The following is a 19756-nucleotide window of genomic DNA, read 5'->3' on the forward strand; positions in this document are numbered from 1 at the left end:
AAAACAAAACCGTTTTCATCATATCTCACTGGAGGCATTTTTATTATGTTGCAATTTTTGAGCACTGCTGTTTTTATTTTCTAAGCCTATAATAAGGCTTACCTATAGGTACTGTAAATAATGTCTTTAAATCTTGCACCGTTAAGGAGATATTTACTGTATAGTGCGCCAATGACGTCATCGGGGTATGAGCTCTGAAGAAACGGCCGCCTGTGCCGTTTCTTCAGAGCCCTGTGCCGTCACCGGGGGTCCCGCGCCCATGTGTGGGAGTGACATCAGGCAGCACCGGCCTGTAGAACAGCCGGAGTCCATGGACCTGGAAGGAAGATGGGGGGAAGATGGATGCGGCCTCCAGCGGGAACGACGAGGGCTTAGTTTGGAGGCAAGTGTCACATAATGTGCTAATATGTGATGCATACTTTCACATTATGCCTATACTTTTCAAGTAACAGAAACACTGACTTTACCTCCTCTTTAAATTGCAATTATTGCCTGTGTATAAATAGTCAATGAGTTTGTTAGCTCTCACATAGATGCACTGAGCCATGGGGAGCAGAAAAGAACTGTCAAAAGACCTTTATAACAAGGTAATTGAACATTATAACGATAGAAAAGGATATAAAAAAAAATATCCAAAGCCTTAAATTTGCCAGTAAGTACTGTTCAATAACTTATTAACCACTTCAATACAGGGCACTTTTACCCCTTTCCTGCCCAGGCCAATTTTCAGCTTTCAGCACTGTCACATTTTGAATGACAATTGCGCGGTCATGCAACACTACCCATACTAACTTTTTATAATTTTGTTTACACAAATAGAGCTTTCTTTTGGCAGTATATAATCACCACTGGGTTTTTTTTTTTTTTTTGCTAAATAAAGATTTTCTTTTGTTTTTATTATAAAATGTTGCAAATAAATAGTATTTATAAATAATTATTTCTTCATTTAGGCCAAAATATATTCTACTACATTCCTTTGGTAAAAAAATAACCCAAATCCCCATATCATTGTATATTATTTAGTCTGTAGGAAAGTTAGGAGGAGAGTCCACCAACTATGGTATATATCTGAAAATTGATCAGTCCTGATGTACTGACAGCCTATCTCATTTCTTGAGGTACAAATATCCCCACAAATTACCCTTTTTGAAAAGACAGTCCAAGGTATTTAGTAAGAGGCATGGTGAGTTTTTTGAAGTTGTAATTTGTGACCGTACAGGGAAAAAAAAAAATTATATATTTATACAATTTTTACATTTTTTTTTAAATACACTTTGACCAGGGCAATATAATGTTACCCTGGTAAAATTGTACTACTCTGGGGAAGTGATCGGCATGATCTATACTGGCTGATCCTGCCAGTAATATACTTACTGTCCTAGGGTGGCTACAATTACTCACTGCACTGTATCCATGGAGGATCAGCATTGTCCCTTCAGAACTGCAAGTTCCATGAGGCATTGCAAGGCTGACGGATACAAGCATGAGCCCCAAAGACAGAGGCATGATGGGACTTGTAGTTCTGCAACAGCTGGAGGGCCACAGGTTGAACTCTTAACACTAGGCTGCTCTCCTAATTTGGACTAAAAACCTCGTCATCTTAAAAGCTGATAACATTGGTTGAGCTATTAAGTCAGTGTGCAGGCAAGGGTACTGAATTTATGGCAGGATCAAATGTTTTTTTTTTTTTTTCTGTACTTGGCCTGAAAAAAGAAAACCAATGCAAGCACCGCATTTAAGGACTGGTAAGCTGCAATATACCAAATTTTTGTCTTGGGTTTAGGTCCACTTTAAATATGGGATAATATTTTTGGTAAGCAAGCCTTTGAATAGCATAGCATTTCGATAACGGTTATGTAATGCGTTTACAAAATTATCTTGTTGTGCTTCCTTTTAGAAAAGGAATATTGCAGATTGTCAATAAAACTACAAAATTGCAATCCGAATATCTTTCTTTAATATTTATCCCTATTGTTTATTACAGAAAACACCCAAATTATTGGAATGAGTGCAACCTTAAACAATGTCGATGAACTGCAACAGTTCCTGAAGGCAGAATATTACACAGATAACTTCAGACCTGTAAGTTCCTACACTCTGATTAAAGAGTACCTCTTACCAACAGAACTTGAAAAAAGTAGGTGTGTAAATTACACTAGGCATATACCAAGTCCATGGATTGGTAGCTTTAATTTGTTCTTCTACCAGCAACTTCTGGGGACTATGAGTTACATCTACATGCCTCTGGTATCAGAGTTTACACCTTTATTTTATTTAACAGGAAGTGCAGGGACTCTAAAGTCTTTCAGACTGGAATATTCATGCAGTAGGTGGCGATGTAATCTACGCAATGATTTCCTTTTACTCCACCTATCTTCCCTTGCTGCAGTTATCCACAAAAAATATAGAATTGATACCAAGCTGTCCAAAGATTTCAGAGGATGGACAAGTATACAGGCGCAATTTGAAAAACAGGTGCATGGCAGATTGTTGCTAAGAAGAGGAGAAGAAGGAGCTGGCACTATTTATCAGAGAGGAAGCATTAATAAACCAGATGGGTTTAATAACCCACCTGATTGTTCCTCTAAGCCTATGTTTCCTAAACTATGGGTTATGCAGGTCAAAGTCCGAACGATTTGACAATCAAAAATTCTGTGCATTTTGTAATCCGATGCTGCCACCATTGATTTTGAAATTTGACCAACCAAGCCTTCCATTTCACTGTTTCAATGTTCAACTTTCAATGTTTTTACGGAAAAGAAAATTAGTGGCCAGGAATCTTCTTCTTTTCTTTCCAGGTCACAGCTCCTGGGCTTTTATTTTTCGATTATATTTACTGCACGATTCTACCATTATTTGATTAGAAATTCATTAACTTTTCAAAAAAATGACCAACATGCCCGATCACTCAAATTCAATAGCTGCATGAAAATTGGCCGTTGCTGTGGCACCATTAATGATCGAAAATCAAACAATTATTCAATGGTGCGATTTTCAAACAAAAATGAATCGTTCGGAATGCGACACATGAATGGCCGGCATTAGCACCTAAATTTGGTCGCACATGTGTTTATGACGGATCCCCACTGGACTGTGTAGTAAACAAAGCTTAGTTTGTCCTAACGGAAAATTAGTGGTGAGTGATATGATATAGCACACGTTTTATTTATTTATGTTTTAAACTGAATATTATTGCAATCTGTGAGGTAGCTAGCTTATATACAAGGTGGTTAATTTTATTTGTTTCTATGGGATGAAAGCATAATAATTTTCCCATTCATGCCGACACCATAGCCTGTGAAACACTGGTAGAGGACGCATATGATGGGGGGGGGGGGGGGGTTTACACAGATGGAAATGTGAGGTGACAAGACCTTGGTGCTGGTTGGATACATCAAAAAGAGTTACAGGCTTTGAGTACTAGCTAGAAATGTGCTTTTTATTTTCAAAATAATTTACACTCTTTACAACAAAAAAATATATTAAATAATGTACACACCTTTCCTGTCTCTGTTATGTACCAGGTGGAACTGAAGGAATATGTTAAACTAAAAGATTGTATCTATGAGGTTGACAGCAAGGCTGAAAATAACTTGACTTTATCATGTCCTCTTAACTACAAGGTAAAGTATAAAGGTAAATTGAAGTTGGTGAGATTGGGCCCAGTTACTGCACAGAACTTGCATAGTACAGAGCACAAAAGGCACAGCCAACAAATAAAAGTACAAAGCATGCACAACACAAAAACTGCATACACACACCGCACAGCAAACATCGCATACACCTCTCAGAGTGGTCATTGCATAGATAACAAGCACAGCTTGGAATGTTCACATCACAGATCCTATAATGTATAGGGACACTGCATTCACATACAGGGCATTATTTGTACAAGGTTACATTTGGAAATCATTCTATGCTCACTTTCTTAATCAAAACATTAAAATGTGAAATGATCACAGGTGTAATAGTATTTTTATTTGTGTTTTATTGACATTTTAGTATTCGAGTAATATGCTGAGACTAGATCCCGATCACATTATTGCCCTGGTGACCGAAGTCATTCCTAATAATTCCTGTTTGGTCTTCTGCCCTACCAAAAAGAACTGTGAAAATGTTGCAGTGATGATCTGTAAATACCTCAACAAGTAAGGCAGCCTTTTACTTGATATTAGAACAGATTGTTTTCCTCACTACTCAGCCTCATTCATCAGCATCACTATCCTGGCACTGAAAGGAAGACCAATCTGAAATATTCACACCAGAAGCTGGCACAGAGATGTTCCTTAAAGTACAACTAAAGCCAAAACCTTTTTTGCTTTTTTTTTTCATACAGTAGAAAATGATTAAGGCCCCTTTTACACTGTAGAGTGTGTCTGCGGACTTCGTTTATCTCAGCAGGGGATCGATCTGCCGATTCCCCCGCTGAGCAGGCGGTTCGCAGCTCTGTCTCCACGCTGTGTTCGGAGACAGAGCTGTCAGGTCCCCACTGTTCTCTATGCGGGAATCGGATGAGAACGGACCGCCTGTCCGTTCTCATCCGATCCCATCCGATCTGCTGGACGGATGGAAAATAGGGTTTCCATCCGTCCAGATTTGACGGATCGGATGTCAGCAGACATGTCTCCGCTGACATCTGATGTCCCATAGAGATGCATGAGGCATCCGTTCAGATCCGCCAAAAAAAACGGACAGGCGGATCTGAACGGTCCGCCTGTGTGAAAGGGGCCTAAAGCTATTTTTTCTGCCTGTTTTCTGCCATTGGATAAATACAGTGAGTGAGAGCTTATCTCTCCAAAAATGAGAGAAATCCCATCTTTGATAGTTGTCGCCAAAACAGATGTATGACTCTCAGGTCCTGTCTCAGTGGCAACTGTAAAATGTGGATGTTTTAGATAACTAAAGAAAGATGCCTTCTATATCAGCAGCTGTTGTTAATATTTCAGATTAGGAGTTTTTGCAGGCAGAATAAAAAGTTTACTTTTTTTTTTATAATTATTATACTTTTTTTGTTCATTAATTTTCTTTGTAGAAATTGACTGACTATATACCAGTATAAAATGTGTTTATAATTGTTTATCCTAATAAGTAGTTTATTTTTGCATCTGCACATTCACATATTGTAATAACTCCACATATGTATTTCTCTGTCGCTCATTGACAGATGCAGTCCTCTTGATTAATATCAAATCGGGTTATACTGCCCTCTACAGGAGTAAGACACTAGGCAGAAGGAAAACGTTCTGGCCACACCTTAGGGGCAGTCCCAGAGGGTATATCCTCTCTCTCCCTGCTACAGGATGTTAGTTTTTTTCTGTCTAGTTAGGAGTAAGGACCTAAGTTCCTTGCTGGGATCTTTGGTCCTGGCAAGATTTTTTTAGAAAAACTTTTTTTAGGCAGCTTTTTTCTCCAGTTGTTCCTGTGAGATCTTCAAGCAAGTATGCTGAAACTGGGCGACGGGCTGGATGTTGAGATCCAGTGGTCACCCCAGTCAGCCTATGAGCGCGTGCAGGCCCTAGCTCCGCGCTGGGTCGGCCGCGACATAGTCCCACTGGACGGGGACTGACCCTGCAAGATAAACGTCTCGCCTGGACGCCGACGACCAGTTGGAAACTGAGTCACGGCGTCCGTATTGGTCGACAGCCCCCCCACCTCGGTGGAGAGGGGTTCTGTCAGGAGTTGGCGCCCGCCTGTTCCGGTATGGTGAGTAAAATGTTTCCCCTCTCCCCCTGTCGGGTTTGTGGGTGGACGCGGGCCCCTCCCTGGGATGACCGGACCTTTATAATCCTGGATCCCTCCTCTATCCTATAACAGGTGTCACAGATCCCCCTATTGAGGGTGATTGAGTGAATAGGAACCAGAAGGCTTGGTTTGGGAGCTGACAATCGGAAGTCACTGTATGAGGGGCACTGTAAGGGACCATGACTGAAGTCAGTGGCTGGCATTACTGTTAGGATGGCCATGTAAGAGGGTGATAGCATCTTACCTGATACATAAGGTGCAATACAGGACGATGCCTGTGCCTGGACTACCGCCATCTGCAGGCCGCCATCCTCCCGCAGGCCGCCATCCTCCCACAGGCCGTACACCTCCGCACAGGCCGATGACTACCTTCCGCAAAGCCGCAACAGGCCGCTGCTATCTTTCCACAGGCCGCCGCCATTTTCCCGCAGGTCGCGCGGGGCCGCCATCTTGGCGTAACCTCGTGTCTCCAGCATGGGGGCGGCCATTTTGGAGATGACCAAACACCTCGAGGAGTAGTATGGGAGGCGCCGGAAGGCGTGTAAAGGGGCGGAGCCGCCTCCTTTACCTGGGAAAACAAGCCAAAGACTTCCTGTCTGTAACAAACAGTGCTGGGAACAGGTTGATAGAAACTTCTGTGCATCTGGTGGTGAGCCTTGGGGTCTCTCTCTCTCTCTGTGGGGTCCAAGCAGGTAACACTGAGGGGCGCTGTTGCGCTGGGGGACTACAAGAAAAAAAAAAAAAAGTTTTTTTTTTTTTCTTTGCAATTATTTTTTTTTGTTTGCTGGCAAGTGTCTTGAATATCATGGACCCTGCCCCACATGTATCCCCACCTGATCCCCTCAAGGTGGCCGCAGGACCCTCCAGTACCCCATTTGTGATTGATGCATTATCAGCAGTTTTGGAGTCTTTGGTATCCCGGGTGGAGGTGGCCTGTCAGGGAAGCGACCCCCGCCTACCCCTATTTCATCTGACACTTCAGATACGGATTCTGAGCTGGTCACTGTAGCTGCAGGTCCCTCTTCTGGGGCTGCTGTCTCAGGTACGGTCTCCTCAGACAGTGAGGAGGACGTTTCTGCCTCCGCCATAGCACAAGAAGAAGCGTTGGTGGACGCACTAGTCATGTCTGTCCGAGAAACCTTAAGTCTTGAGGTTACACCGGCAGAGGTAGCTGACACTGAAATTCCCTTTGGTACCAGCAAGCCTACCAAAATGGCGAAGGTTTTTCCCTTGCCCAAATGTTTTGGTAATCTAATTAAAGAAGAATGGGATCATCCAAAACGAACCCCTGCTATTTCCAAACGCATTGCTAGGTGCTATCCGTTTGAGGAATCCCTCCTTAAAAGATGGACGGTACCACCAGTGGTGGACCCACCAATTTCCAGACTAAATAAAGCCACTGTTATCCCGTTGGAGGACGCTCTGTCCTTTAGGGATCCGGTGGATCGAAAAGTGGAAGCGGAATCCCGCTCCATTTTTTCCCTGATAGGGTCAACATTTAGGCCAGTGATTGCCATTGGTTTAGTTTCACAAACATTGACAGAATGGACCAAATTGTTACGCCGGGACATAAAGGGGAGAAGCATCCCCCCGGCAGTATCAGATTTGCTGGAGCAGATTATCCAAGGGCTACAGTTCATCTGTGACGCCGCTCTGGACGCCACTCCCTTGCTAGGGCGTGCATCTGCTTCAGCAGTGGTCCTCAGACGCGTGTTGTGGTTAAAGTGCTGGTCGGCGGATCAGGGTTCCAAAAAGACTTTGGCTAATCTTCCTTTTCAGGGGGATCGCCTGTTTGGGGCCACCTTGGATGAGATTATAAAGGATCTCACTGGGGGCAAGAGCACTTTTTTACCACAGACTGCTAAAGGTAAAGGACCTCGTAACAGGCGAGGACCTTCCTTTTCCGCTCATAAGAAATTTGTTCGTTCCGCTGGGGCGGGCGATAAGGGGAAGTCCTCCAAAGCCCCTTCGGGGGGCTTCAGAGGGCGCTGGTCGGGTAAACATAAACCCGAATCAGCCAAACCTGAAGATAAGACAGCCTGAAGGTGCGCCCCCACCCATCTCTGGGGTGGGGGGACATCTTCACCGGTTTCCGGATCCATGGCTTTCCAGAATCCCGGACAAAGGGGTTCGCGAGGTCATACGGTCGGGATACAAGATCGAGTTTCGATCACTTCTACCGGTGCGATTTCTTCCCTTCCAACATTCGACTATCCCCGGATCGCTTAGAAGCTTTGCGGGGAGCAGTAATGGACTTGATGCAACAGGGAGCGGCAGTTCCCGCTCCTTGAGCAGAACGTTTTCTTCACTTTTTCAAAAGATCATTCCTAGTTCCCACCAGGAGATTGAACTATCTGGTCCTGGGACTGATGGTGGCCTTCTTAGAGGCAGTACCGTATGCCCAGTCGCATACCCGAATTCCCCAAAAGGAGATTCTTTTCAGATGGAATCGGAATCCCGATTCTCTGGACAATCGGATCCGGTTGGGCGAGTGGACCAGGGAGTCTCTGGTCTGGTGGCTTCGGTCTCCGATACTCAGCCAGGGGAAGTCATTTCTTCCGACAGAATCCAGGTTACCGATAAAAGGATTGGAACTGAGAGCGATCAGACCTTGTCTGATTTACTGGACCGAGCAGCTCCAGGGCAACCCGGTTTGGATTCAGTCGGACAAGGCCACGGCCGTGGCTTATGTCAATCACCAAGGGGGCACTAAGGGTGCCCTGGCGGCCATAGAAGTGGCCAGCATTCTTCATTGGGCGGAACGGTTTGTTCCGGCTCTCCCCGCGGTATTCACTCCGGGGATGGAACATCGGCAGACAGATTATGTCAGCCGTCAGATTCTGGATCAAGGGGTATGGCCTCTTCATCCAGAGATATTTCACCAGCGGTGCCTTCATTGGGGCACCCTGGAGGTGGATCTGTTGGCAGCTCGGCTCAACAGGAAGGAGCGGAGGTTTGTAGCCCGCTCCCGAGATCCTCGAACGAACGCAGCAGACGTGCTGGTCGCCCCGTGGGGACAGTATCAGCTACTGTAGGTCTTCCTTCCTCTCAAGTTGCTGCGGAAGCTTCGTCGCAGGATAGAGGTGGAGGGAATTCCAGTTATCCTGGTAGCTCCGGACTGACCTCGTCGACCCGAGTACGCCGACTTCGTCAGGCTGGTCGCGGACGCTCCTTGGAGACTTCCTCTCAGGGAGGATCTGCGGTCTCAGGGACCGATCTTCCATCCTGCTTTACAATCGCTGGCTTTAACGGCCTGGCTATTGAGACTCAGGTGCTGAAGGACAAGGGATTGTCAACTTCAGTTATTCCTACTCTAATTAAAGCAAGGAAAGCGACTTCTAGAAAAGTCTATCATCGCACATGGAGGTCTTATATTGCGTGGTGTGAATCCTTTGGATTCCCTCCACGTGCCTATTCGGTGACCCGAATCTTGGCTTTTCTACAACAGGGGGTTGAGCAGAAGCTGGCCTTGAGTACTGTCAAGGGTCAGGTTTCAGCGTTGGCAATTTTCTTTCAGAAACCTTTGGCTACCCATTCCTTGGTGCGGAATTTCATCCAGGGGGTGCAGCACTTGGCTCTGCCAGTGCGCGCGCCCTTACCGCCCTGGGATCTTAATTTGGTGTTGTCAGTTCTTCAGAAACCTCCCTTTGAAAATATTAGGGAGATTCCCTTGCTTACGTTATCCCAGAAGGTGGCCATTACTTCTGCACGCAGGGTGTCAGAACTGGCCGCATTATCATATCTGGTGGTTCATAGGGATAAGGTGGTTCTTCGTCCGAATCCATCCTTCCTTCCTAAGGTGGTTTCAGAGTTTCATTTGAATGAGGACATTGTATTGCCTTCCCTATGTCCTAAGCCCAGTCATCCTCAGGAGTTTGCGTTACACTCCTTGGATGTGGTTCGGGCAATCAGGGTATACCTGAAAACTACGGACTCGTTTCGTAAAACGGATTCACTTTTTGTGATCACGGATGGCCCCAAAAAGGGGTTGCCTGCATCTGCCGCGACTATCTCCAAGTGGATCAGACAGACGGTGGTACAGGCTTATTCTATTGAGGGTCGGAATCCTCCGTTCCCTGTTAAGGCGCACTCCACTCGGGCGCTTAGTGCTTCCTGGGCCTTCCGCCATCAGGCGTCAGTGGTCCAGATTTGCAAGGCGGCTACCTGGTCGTCGGTTCATACCTTTTACAAAATTTTATAAGGTTGATGTGATGGCATCGGCGGATGCCTCTTTTGGCCGCAAGGTTCTGCAGGCCGCAATTTGAGGAGACCGTTGGTCTACCTCGAGGGTTTTTTTTTGTTGGGTTTTCAGTTGAGTCTCATCCTTTTTGTTTGATGAGCCTTTAAGACTTCTAGTCGGCACCGGTTGGGCCTTCTGAATTTAAAATTTTGATTTCTGTTATCCCACCCCTCATTTGTGGCACTGCTTTGGGACGTCCCGATTTGATATTAATCAAGAGGACTGCGTCTGTCAATGAGCGACAGAGAAAAATGGATTTTTGTAAAATCTTACCGTAAAATCCTTTTCTCTTAAGCTCATTGACAGACGCAGTACCCGCCCCTCTACTTTTGAGTTGGGTTGGGTTAAATTCTCTGACACTGCTTTGTGACATAACTAACATCCTGTAGCAGGGAGAGAGAGGATATACCCTCTGGGACTGCCCCTAAGGTGTGGCCAGAACGTTTTCCTTCTGCCTAGTGTACTACTCCTGTAGAGGGCAGTATAACCCGATTTGATATTAATCAAGAGGACTGCGTCTGTCAATGAGCTTAAGAGAAAAGGATTTTACGGTAAGATTTTACAAAAATCCATTTTTTGTAGTACTATATATGAGAAAAGTAAATGAAAATAAAATCAGGGCGCTTGGTTTATTGAAGAAAAGCAGAGATATGCTCTACTTTCCTAAATTGCTTTAAAAAATTGACAACTATTTTCTTTTCTTGCGGGCAGCATCTCCACTCCCTTAAGAATATAGAGCTAGAGTTATATTCAAAGTTACAAAATTGCAAAGACAAAAAAAAAAAAATAGAAACCTTGTAGAAGTGATTAATTTAGAAGGGACAGTTTATTGCACTTTCCGTAAGCACATATTTTAAGATACTTTTGCAGTGTTTTACATGCAGTCATTTTTGATTTGCCTTTCACTTTTTTGTAAGCCTAAAGCTAAACTTCAGGCAAATTGCTTTGGAAGGTTCTGATGACAGATTCCAGCATGTTGAACTGGGGAGAAGTCTTGGAGGCCCTTTCAGTACAAGGGACCAAGTCAAAGGAGGGAACTCCTCTTCCGATCAGTATTTTGGAACTCCAGTTGCTTTGGTTATCCCTGAAATTCTGGACTTCTCATCTGCAACGTCATCCAACTAGGACTCATTGGGACAATGCCACAGCAGTGATTTACATAAACCTTCAGGGAGGAGCCAGAGTCTCACAGCTAAAGGAGAAGCTAAGCTGATTCTGACTTGGACAGAACTTCACATTTCAGCAAATCCGATCTATTTATTTTGCACATTCCAGTTGTGGACAATTGGTTGACTTCTTAATCACCAAAGTCTAGACTTCAGAGGATGGTCTCTTCACTTTCAGGTGTTTCAAGCTTTTTGTCACAGGTAGGGGAAGCCCAATATGAACCTTCCCATCTCCAGGTTCAACAACAAACTGAGCAGGTTTGCCTCCAGATCCAGGGATTCCCTAGCATTTGCAGTTGATGTTGTGGTGACTCAGTGAGCCATTCAACCTCCTCTACACCTTTTCTTCACTAAAGCTCCTTCCTCCCCTACTTAACATGCTTAGGATGGAGGACAGTCTGGTAATTTTTATAACATCGCACTGCCCCAAAAGGGCAAAGTTCTTGACCTTGTCAGATTTCGGTCATACTCTCTGTGGGCTCTTCCAGATCTGCCAGGTCTTCTGTCCCAAGGGCAGGTTCATGACCTTGCTTTTTGGTTGTTGGCTTTACAGCCTAGCTGTTGAAGCCCAGGTTCTTAGTGACAAGGGCCTATCTGATTTGGTCATCCATACACTCTTGAAGGCTAGCAAATCGACTACTCGTAAAGTCTACCATTGTTCTTTTAAGGTGTATTTCTCCTAGTGAGTGGCGAGGAAGTTCAATTACAGGAATTTATCCATGGAAGGAATCCTGTCTGTTTTCCAGTGTGGTCCTGGATCAGTGTTATCCTTGAGTACCCTCTAGGGTCATGCCTTGACCTTAGCAGATCATTTTCATAGACTACTTGCTTCTCAAACCTTGATGAAGGCCATTGTACAGGGTGTTGCTCACACTCTTCTTCTTGTATGGTCCCCAGTGTTTCTATGGGTTTTCAGCCTGGTTCTGTCGGTGTTTCAGAAACTGTCCTTTGAACTTATAAGGGATTATATTTTGTCTTCCCCTATTGGCAAGGCTGCCTCATCATCACCATCAATTCTACAAGGCAAGTCTCTTCAGTTGGCAGCCTTAACTTGTAATGAACCTTTTTTTTCTGCTTCACAATGATAAGGTTGCTTTGAAGCCCAGGGCCTCTTTTTTTTTTCCTGAAATAACTACTTCCTTCCATCTTAACTAATACATTTTTCTATCATCATCTTGGCACCCTAAGTATATTTCTCTCCATTGCCTCGATGCGGTACACACTCTGTTGTTCCTGAACATTCCTGTACAGGACATGGTACTTCTTTTTACACTATAGCCAGGTGGATTTGACAGCTCATCATTCAAGCTTATAATTTCAAAGGAAGGTTCCCACTTTCCTTGTCAAAGTGCACTCCACCAGATCAGTTCGTGTTTCTTGGGCTTTTTAGCATCTGGCACTGATCATATTTGGGTTACAGATTGCAAGGCTGGCACCCAGAAAAACTGACCGCAGACAGCACAGCAAGGAACAGCTCTGAAATGTGCAGAGAGGTGAGTTTGCAGTAATGATCAAGTATGTTGTGCATTCTTGCACTTTATTGAATAGAACATTGGACCTACATAACCTGTTTAATTTAAAACTTAAACTTCAATATTTGAGTCACACAGAAAACTCAATGTTTAAAATGTGTCAGTTGAATCATAGAACTGCATAATGAGAAGGAACACTAAAGCAGAACCACTGTGTATGTTGGCAGAGCAGGGAGCAGGGGCTGTCTGTAATGAGCATATATGGTTTCTTCCATGTATTAAAATAATTACAAATTATACATAGAAATAAAGTTTCTAAAGCATTAACTTATTTTAGTAAGATTTACAGCTAGTGGATCTCTGTTGCATGTGTATCTTAAAACATTAGACTAATCTTTCCCTTTAATTTAATTTATAATTCTGTGTAGCAATATATTTTACTCAGAATGTCATAAAATGATACTGAAAATGGCACATTCACTTTTGTATGCTTAAGAGCATACTTAGATTACAGAGAACCTGAGAAGAAATTCCTGCTTGAAAACCTGAAGAACACAGGCAATGGAACATTGTGCTCTGTGCTGAAGAGAACAGTTCCTTTTGGCATCGCTTACCATCACAGTGGACTGACTAGTGATGAGAGGAAGTTGGTGGAAGAAGCCTATTCAGCTGGAGTCCTCTGTCTCCTTACATGCACTTCCACTCTTGCAGCAGGAGTCAATCTGCCAGCTAGAAGGTTGGTTTGTTAAACAGTTTATTCCAGCCCTCAAAAGAAAAGGCCGCACCGCTTCTGCCAGAAGCGATCAGTCAGGAAATTGTCAGGAGGATTACCGGCCGGATCACACAGAACGGGGATCATCCTCTGTCACATAGCTTGTATATGAAAGGCTGGCCTCTGTCAAACAAAGTCCCTCGTCCTGGACCGACTCCTGTGATAGACAGCACACTGGTCCAATGCCGGTCCAGGAGGTGGGACTTTGTTTGACAGCGGTCGGCGTTTCATATTCAAGCTGTGTCACAGCCGGAGATCCCTGCTCTCTGTGATGCGGCCGGCAATCCTCCCGATTCCTCCCTGTGATCCCTGCTGTATTGATGGGCACTGATGAAGCTGCATTGATGGGCACTGATGAAGCTGCACTGATGGCCACTGATATGCTTTATGTTAATATTGTTAAAGTTGTTGTTGTTGTTAATATTTATTTTTGAAACTTCTGCATAAAACATTTAACAGTGTAATTTCATGAGATAATATATGAGGGTGTATTTTTGGGTGGAATTAGGGGCGATGCAAGGTAGAAGTTGGGTGGGGCAACTGGTGGTGAGTGACTCTTAAGGCCTGGCTAGCACTTGAATTTTTGAGCCCTGGTTTATTCATTTTCAGGTATTTCTCAATAAACACCAGAACACTGGTTCCATCTCTATGGTCCTCCTCTTTGACTTAGTTTGAGTATATATGCAAGATTTTGATATTTACTTCTGTTAAAGTAACCTGAAGGTAAGATTGGGTAAATTATGTGTATTCTGTAGTGTCTCTATCCATTCCAGAGACCGTGACCAATCATTTTCAGGTTAATACCATGAACAAATTTTCTTTTCATAAAATTATACTCACAATAGTGAAACAGAAAATTCTAAGGTGGCAGTGGAATAATGGAAAGGGCCCACAAGCTGTTCATCAGTGGCATTTGTGATCCTGTGAAAATACTGGCTGCCTGCCTGTGTCTGGCATTAATAGTTTTGTAACACACATCCAGACCAAGCATGCTGTAAAATCATAGAGTCGAAGATAAGCCAAAACATCATCAACAGTCAGGGAACTTACTTTTTCTGAGAGGAGCGATGGCAGCCCCCATATACTTTTCCTATGACAGGGTTAATAGTGCTTTTTATCATCCTTGTTTATTACAGTACAATGTGTAAAACATATGTGCATTGTGCCTACAGCAACCAAACAGCCTTCATCTTTTACAAATGTGACTCTTCTGAATGCTGTGGGTTACCCACCTAGCCAATTGCCTTTTGCATTGCTTCATTACTAAGCCCTTATTAGTTTGGATCTCATTCTTAGGATGGCCATACATATTGAATTCCCTTGTACAGTTTTCCTTTAGATTTACCTTTAAACTATGTAATGCCTACCTAATTGGATACAATTGAAAGTTGTTTAGCTTTGACCTCCTATTATATGTTTTTTGGTAAAATCTAAAGAAAAATTGTACATGAGGATTGAACATGCATGGCCAGCCTAAGAGTTGAAAAAGTGACAATTGTGCTGCTGAAATCTTGAACCTGCTATAACAATAGGAAAACTGTCATGCTGAACCAAGTACGGTATATAATATATATATATTATAATTTTTTTTTTTTTTTTACAGTAATAATGACTTAGCTTTGATTTTCCCTCTGCAGGGTTATTTTACGGGCACCATATGTTGCCAAAGATTTCCTGAAGAGGGCACAATATAAACAGATGATTGGCAGGGCCGGCCGGGCTGGAATTGACAGTGCTGGGGAGAGCATCCTTATCATACAGGACAAAGAGAAACAAATGGTAAATCCTAATTATTTTAAAACACCAGTCAGCACTGTAAAGCTTATCTTTTACACCACCTTTCACATATTTAGATCTTCGGTTTCTTATCTATGGATAGCTTTAGAGTCCAGTCTATTCCTTTTTTATCGCCCAGATTATCATTGTCACCAAGCCAGAAAGTGGGGAGAAATCCATACAGATAGCAAAAACTAACCCTTCCCTACTCTATTCAAAAAAAATTTGGCTGTACTAAGTGTTTTGTTTTTTTTAAGAGTAATGCTTTAGTAAAGTAGTACACGGAAATAAGATTTTATACAAAATGCAGCATAAAAGGTACAACATAACAATGGAATACCTGTAATACATTATATTTTTTTTATATGTTCTTGTACTAGTAAGAAAACTTAGAGGATAAAATATTAAAGACCTACAAAAATCAACAATACTGGTATAGTTTATCCCTTCAGGCTTTGCATATGCTTTTGGGTTGTTGATTCAGCGATACAGATATTCATATATCAGAAGTTATCAAACAAGGTTACCAGCACAAAAAACTATATTCACAGGAGGCAAATTATTTCCCATGCCAACACCATATTTAAAGTAAAACTAAGGGCAAAACCTTTTTTTTAATTTTAGATAGTATAAGGGAGGAATATAACTATGGCAAAGAGGGGAAAGAAATATGGGACTTTAAATGAGTACAGCTAAACACGGAAGCTATCACTGTATATAAAGTATTGTAAATCATAGATAATCCATGTATTACATGTAATAATAACTTTTCAAAATCCTTAATAATCGATTTTATTGTGAAAGGTGCACAAATATATAATGTAAAAAACAAACTTTATATAAACCCAGATAATGGGGACCCATGGAGAGCTGCCACAAAATCGAGTATCTGATTAATCATTTGTAATATATAACATAATATGTCTGGATATTATTAAAAGATATTGATACATAATACATACACAGGTCATATAAATGAGAATAAATACATGGATAGCATAACCAAAATCATTAATTAAAAAACAGATTTCATATGAGGCTATATTAGCTAAAAATACATAATCTTAGCATAAAAAAGATCGGATAGGATTGTCTGAGTCGTCGTTGGCTCATTATAAGAGGCCTTGGGTAGGGTTCTCTGAGTAAATGTTGGCTCGACGCGTTTCGTGGACCTCCGTCCACTCATCAGGAGCATTATATTGTGTCTATAAATGAGAATGTGGATTAAATAATTGTAATCATATGAACTATAATAGGGAATAAGATGGAATAGACACTAACTTATGCGGTGTCATGAATCCAAGAGCAATCCAGACTAATGTAGAAAGACCCAAACTGATCCAGCAGAAGCCTAACCTGGGGCTGAGGCATGGTTCTAACGCCAGCACACAAGGGCAATGGGGAGGAAGGGACCAGAGACAGTATAGTCATAGATAAACGATTATAGAGGGCTTCACAGATATCGCTCAAACAATGATGGCAACGGCACATTGGGAACCAGCACAATCTGAAAATATATATATAAATTAAATAAATATTTGGAATAAATATATTGAGGAGAAAAACACTCTCGAAATATCCATACTATGTAAGGCATATAGGATCAAATAGTTGGACCCAGAATGTGTGCCTATGTATAACCAGTCAGGGAGCAAAATGTGTCAGAGAAGAAAATATGCATATAGTGCAAAAAAACATAGCAATGGCCCAAAAAGAGAGTGTAAGTTTGGTGAAAATGTCAAAGAACATATAGTGATGAGGCATAGGTTGGGAACCAATACCAACAAACATATACCCATGGCCATAAGCTCAAGGAAGGTGTGTAAGAAGTTAAACCCCAGAGTGAAAGGTCCATGCAGAGAGGGAGTGAATGGGTGCAATGCTTGTTGGGAAGCAGTGGAAGTAGAGCAAACTCAACAGGCAATAGAAGTGAAAATGAACAAACATGACTGCTCTGAACAAGGGAAGTGCCAAAGAAATAGTGCTAACAGCATAATACAAAACAGTGCATACATAGAGTGACAGAAGGTTCAAATGAGCAGTAAGTGTTCAGTGATGAGGTAAGGTCATATAAAAAAAAAAAAGAAATACCAGAGGATAATGAAGCCAATAATGATGAACAGGTCCGATCACACCATGTGTCCGAGGTAATGGGAGTGAATCCACGCCAGCGCCATGCTGGGCGTCAGTATATGTAGGCGGCTGAAGCACCTCCCATATCCGGTCTGTCAGACCGGACACCGGTAGGAGCAAGCCGCCCACTGATGTCACACAAGATGGAAGAGAGTTGTCATGGTAACGCGACGCCGTGAGGCGTCACGCATCATGCAACTAAAACATGGCGCCGATGGGGGGCGTGACAACCCGCCCCCCAACTCGGATGCCAAAGCAGAGACGAGCACAGGGGGGAGGCGGCTGGCCGCCCATCGCAGCCCCGGGTAGGAAGCCCGAAACAGCTCGGATCCATCGCATTCAGACTGGATATTGAAGGGCTCAGGCATATTATATATTAAATATAGTTATTCAATTTGGAAAGAAGAAGAAGACTAATTGTCCAAAATATATTGAATATTCAGAACAACAACGGGAAATACTATATTTGGCAAAAAATAATATTGGTAAATGTTAATTAATTATATAAAGAGTATTACATGAAAGGAATATGTATTTATATCTATACAAGAGACAAACGTGGCAGACCTACAAAAACGGGTGTCTTCCACCCAAAAATAGTAGGACAAACAAAGGAAGTGGATCTGCCACTTGTTCTTGAATAGAGTGTCTAGCTATCTCCATCCCTAGTTAAATATGGCAAAGAGGGGAAAGAAATATGGGACTTTAAATGAGTACAGCTAGACACGGAAGCTATCACTGTATATAAAGTATTGTAAATCATATATAATCTGTGTATTACATATAATAATAACTTTTCAAAATCCTTAATAATAAATAAACGATTTTATTGTGAAAACAAATCCTCCATAGTTGCACAAATGTATAATGTAAAAAACAAACTTTATATAAACCCAGATAATGGGGACCCATGGAGAGCTGGCACAAAATCGAGTATCTGATTAATCATTTGTAATATATAACATAATATGTCTGGATATTATTAAAAGATATTGATACATAATACATACACAGGTCATATAAATGGGAATAAATACATGGATAGCATAACCAAAATCATTAATTAAAAAAACAGATTTCATATGAGGCTATATTAGCTAAAAATACATAATCTTAGCATAAAAAAGATCGGATAGGATTGTCTGAGTCGTCGGCTCATTATAAGAGGCCTTGGGTAGGGTTGTCTGAGTAAATGTCGGCTCGACGCGTTTCGTGGACCTCCGTCCACTCATCAGGAGCATTATATTGTGTCTATAAATGAGAATGTGGATTAAATAATTGTAATCATATGAACTATAATAGGGAATACGATGGAATAGACACTAACTTATGCGGTGTCATGAATCCAAGAGCAATCCAGACTAATGTAGAAAGACCCAAGCTGATCCAGGAGAAGCCTAACCCGGGGCTGAGGCATGGTTCTAACGCCAGCACACAAGGGCAATGGGGAGGAAGGGACCAGAGACAGAATAGTCATAAATAAACGATTATAGAGGGCTTCACAGATATCGCTCAAAAAATGATGCAACAGCACATTGGGAACCAGCACAATCTGAAAATATATATATAAATTAAATAAATATTTGGAATAAATATATTGAGGAGAAAAACGCTCTCGAAATATCCATACTATGTAAGGCATATAGGATCAAATAGTTGGACCCAGAATGTGTGCCTATGTATAACCAGTCAGGGAGCAAAATGTGCTAGACACTTTATTCAAGAACAAGTGGTAGATCCACTTCCTTTGTTTGAGGAATATGACGAACCCCTGTCAACTTTATTTTTGACATCTGTATCCCATTGAGGAAATTTATTCTTACTTCCTGTCCTATAGCCGAAACGGGAAGTGAGAAGAAATCCCCCAAAAGTGAGGAAATCTCTGGTTGTCACCAGGGTCACCCGATCTATAGTCCCCAATGTAAGTTTCCCCTCTATTCCTGTCCTGGGGACAACCCAAAATTTTGAATTTTATTTCACTTTCAATGATATTGGTAAACAGGACAAATAGAGGGGGTGAATCTCCCTAACAGGGACACAGTTAGCAGACAAACCCTGACAGATGTTCTAATCCCCCCCCCCCCCCACTCCACCTCAACTAAAACTAAGTAAAGAGTGGAACTAAAATATAACGTAACAGATCTGAATAAAGAGAAAATGATGCTATCAAAACAAATATGCTAAAAAGCCAAACAATACATTTTTTTAATCAGACTGTACTTGGTACCAATTCAAATGGCAAAATTCACTGTAAGCCTTCCCTAGATTCTTCAGAAGTTGTGCCAATCCTTGCACTTTTCCTGCATACTTGGTGAACCTGCCCATTAGTATGTAATATGGATTAAGGTCTATCAAATCTAATATAAAGTATTTTAATGTCATCTATGGAAAAACCTGAGTGAACCCCTTAACCAAAATAAAAACCTGGAACTTAGGCCTCATTCACATGTTCCCA

General features: G+C 42.2%; 1 protein-coding gene across 2 annotated transcripts in view; it reads left to right on the forward strand.

Moving 5' to 3' along the window:
• The window catches only part of HELQ (helicase, POLQ like), a 51111-nt gene that overhangs the window by 17098 nt on the left and 14257 nt on the right, over positions 1-19756 (forward strand). The window contains exons 6-10 of one of the 2 annotated variants that reach the window (XM_082264170.1): positions 1985-2082; positions 3525-3623; positions 4003-4148; positions 13117-13356; positions 15030-15171. In XM_082264170.1, the coding sequence (XP_082120296.1) occupies positions 1985-2082; positions 3525-3623; positions 4003-4148; positions 13117-13356; positions 15030-15171 (725 nt within the window). Of the gene's footprint in view, positions 1-1984; positions 2083-3524; positions 3637-4002; positions 4149-13116; positions 13357-15029; positions 15172-19756 lie in introns of those variants that run through there. The other variant, XM_082264171.1, reaches the window with a different exon arrangement.

This window comes from Pelophylax lessonae (genome assembly GCF_965119305.1).
Source record: "Pelophylax lessonae genome assembly, chromosome: 1".
NCBI lineage: Eukaryota > Metazoa > Chordata > Amphibia > Anura > Ranidae > Pelophylax > Pelophylax lessonae.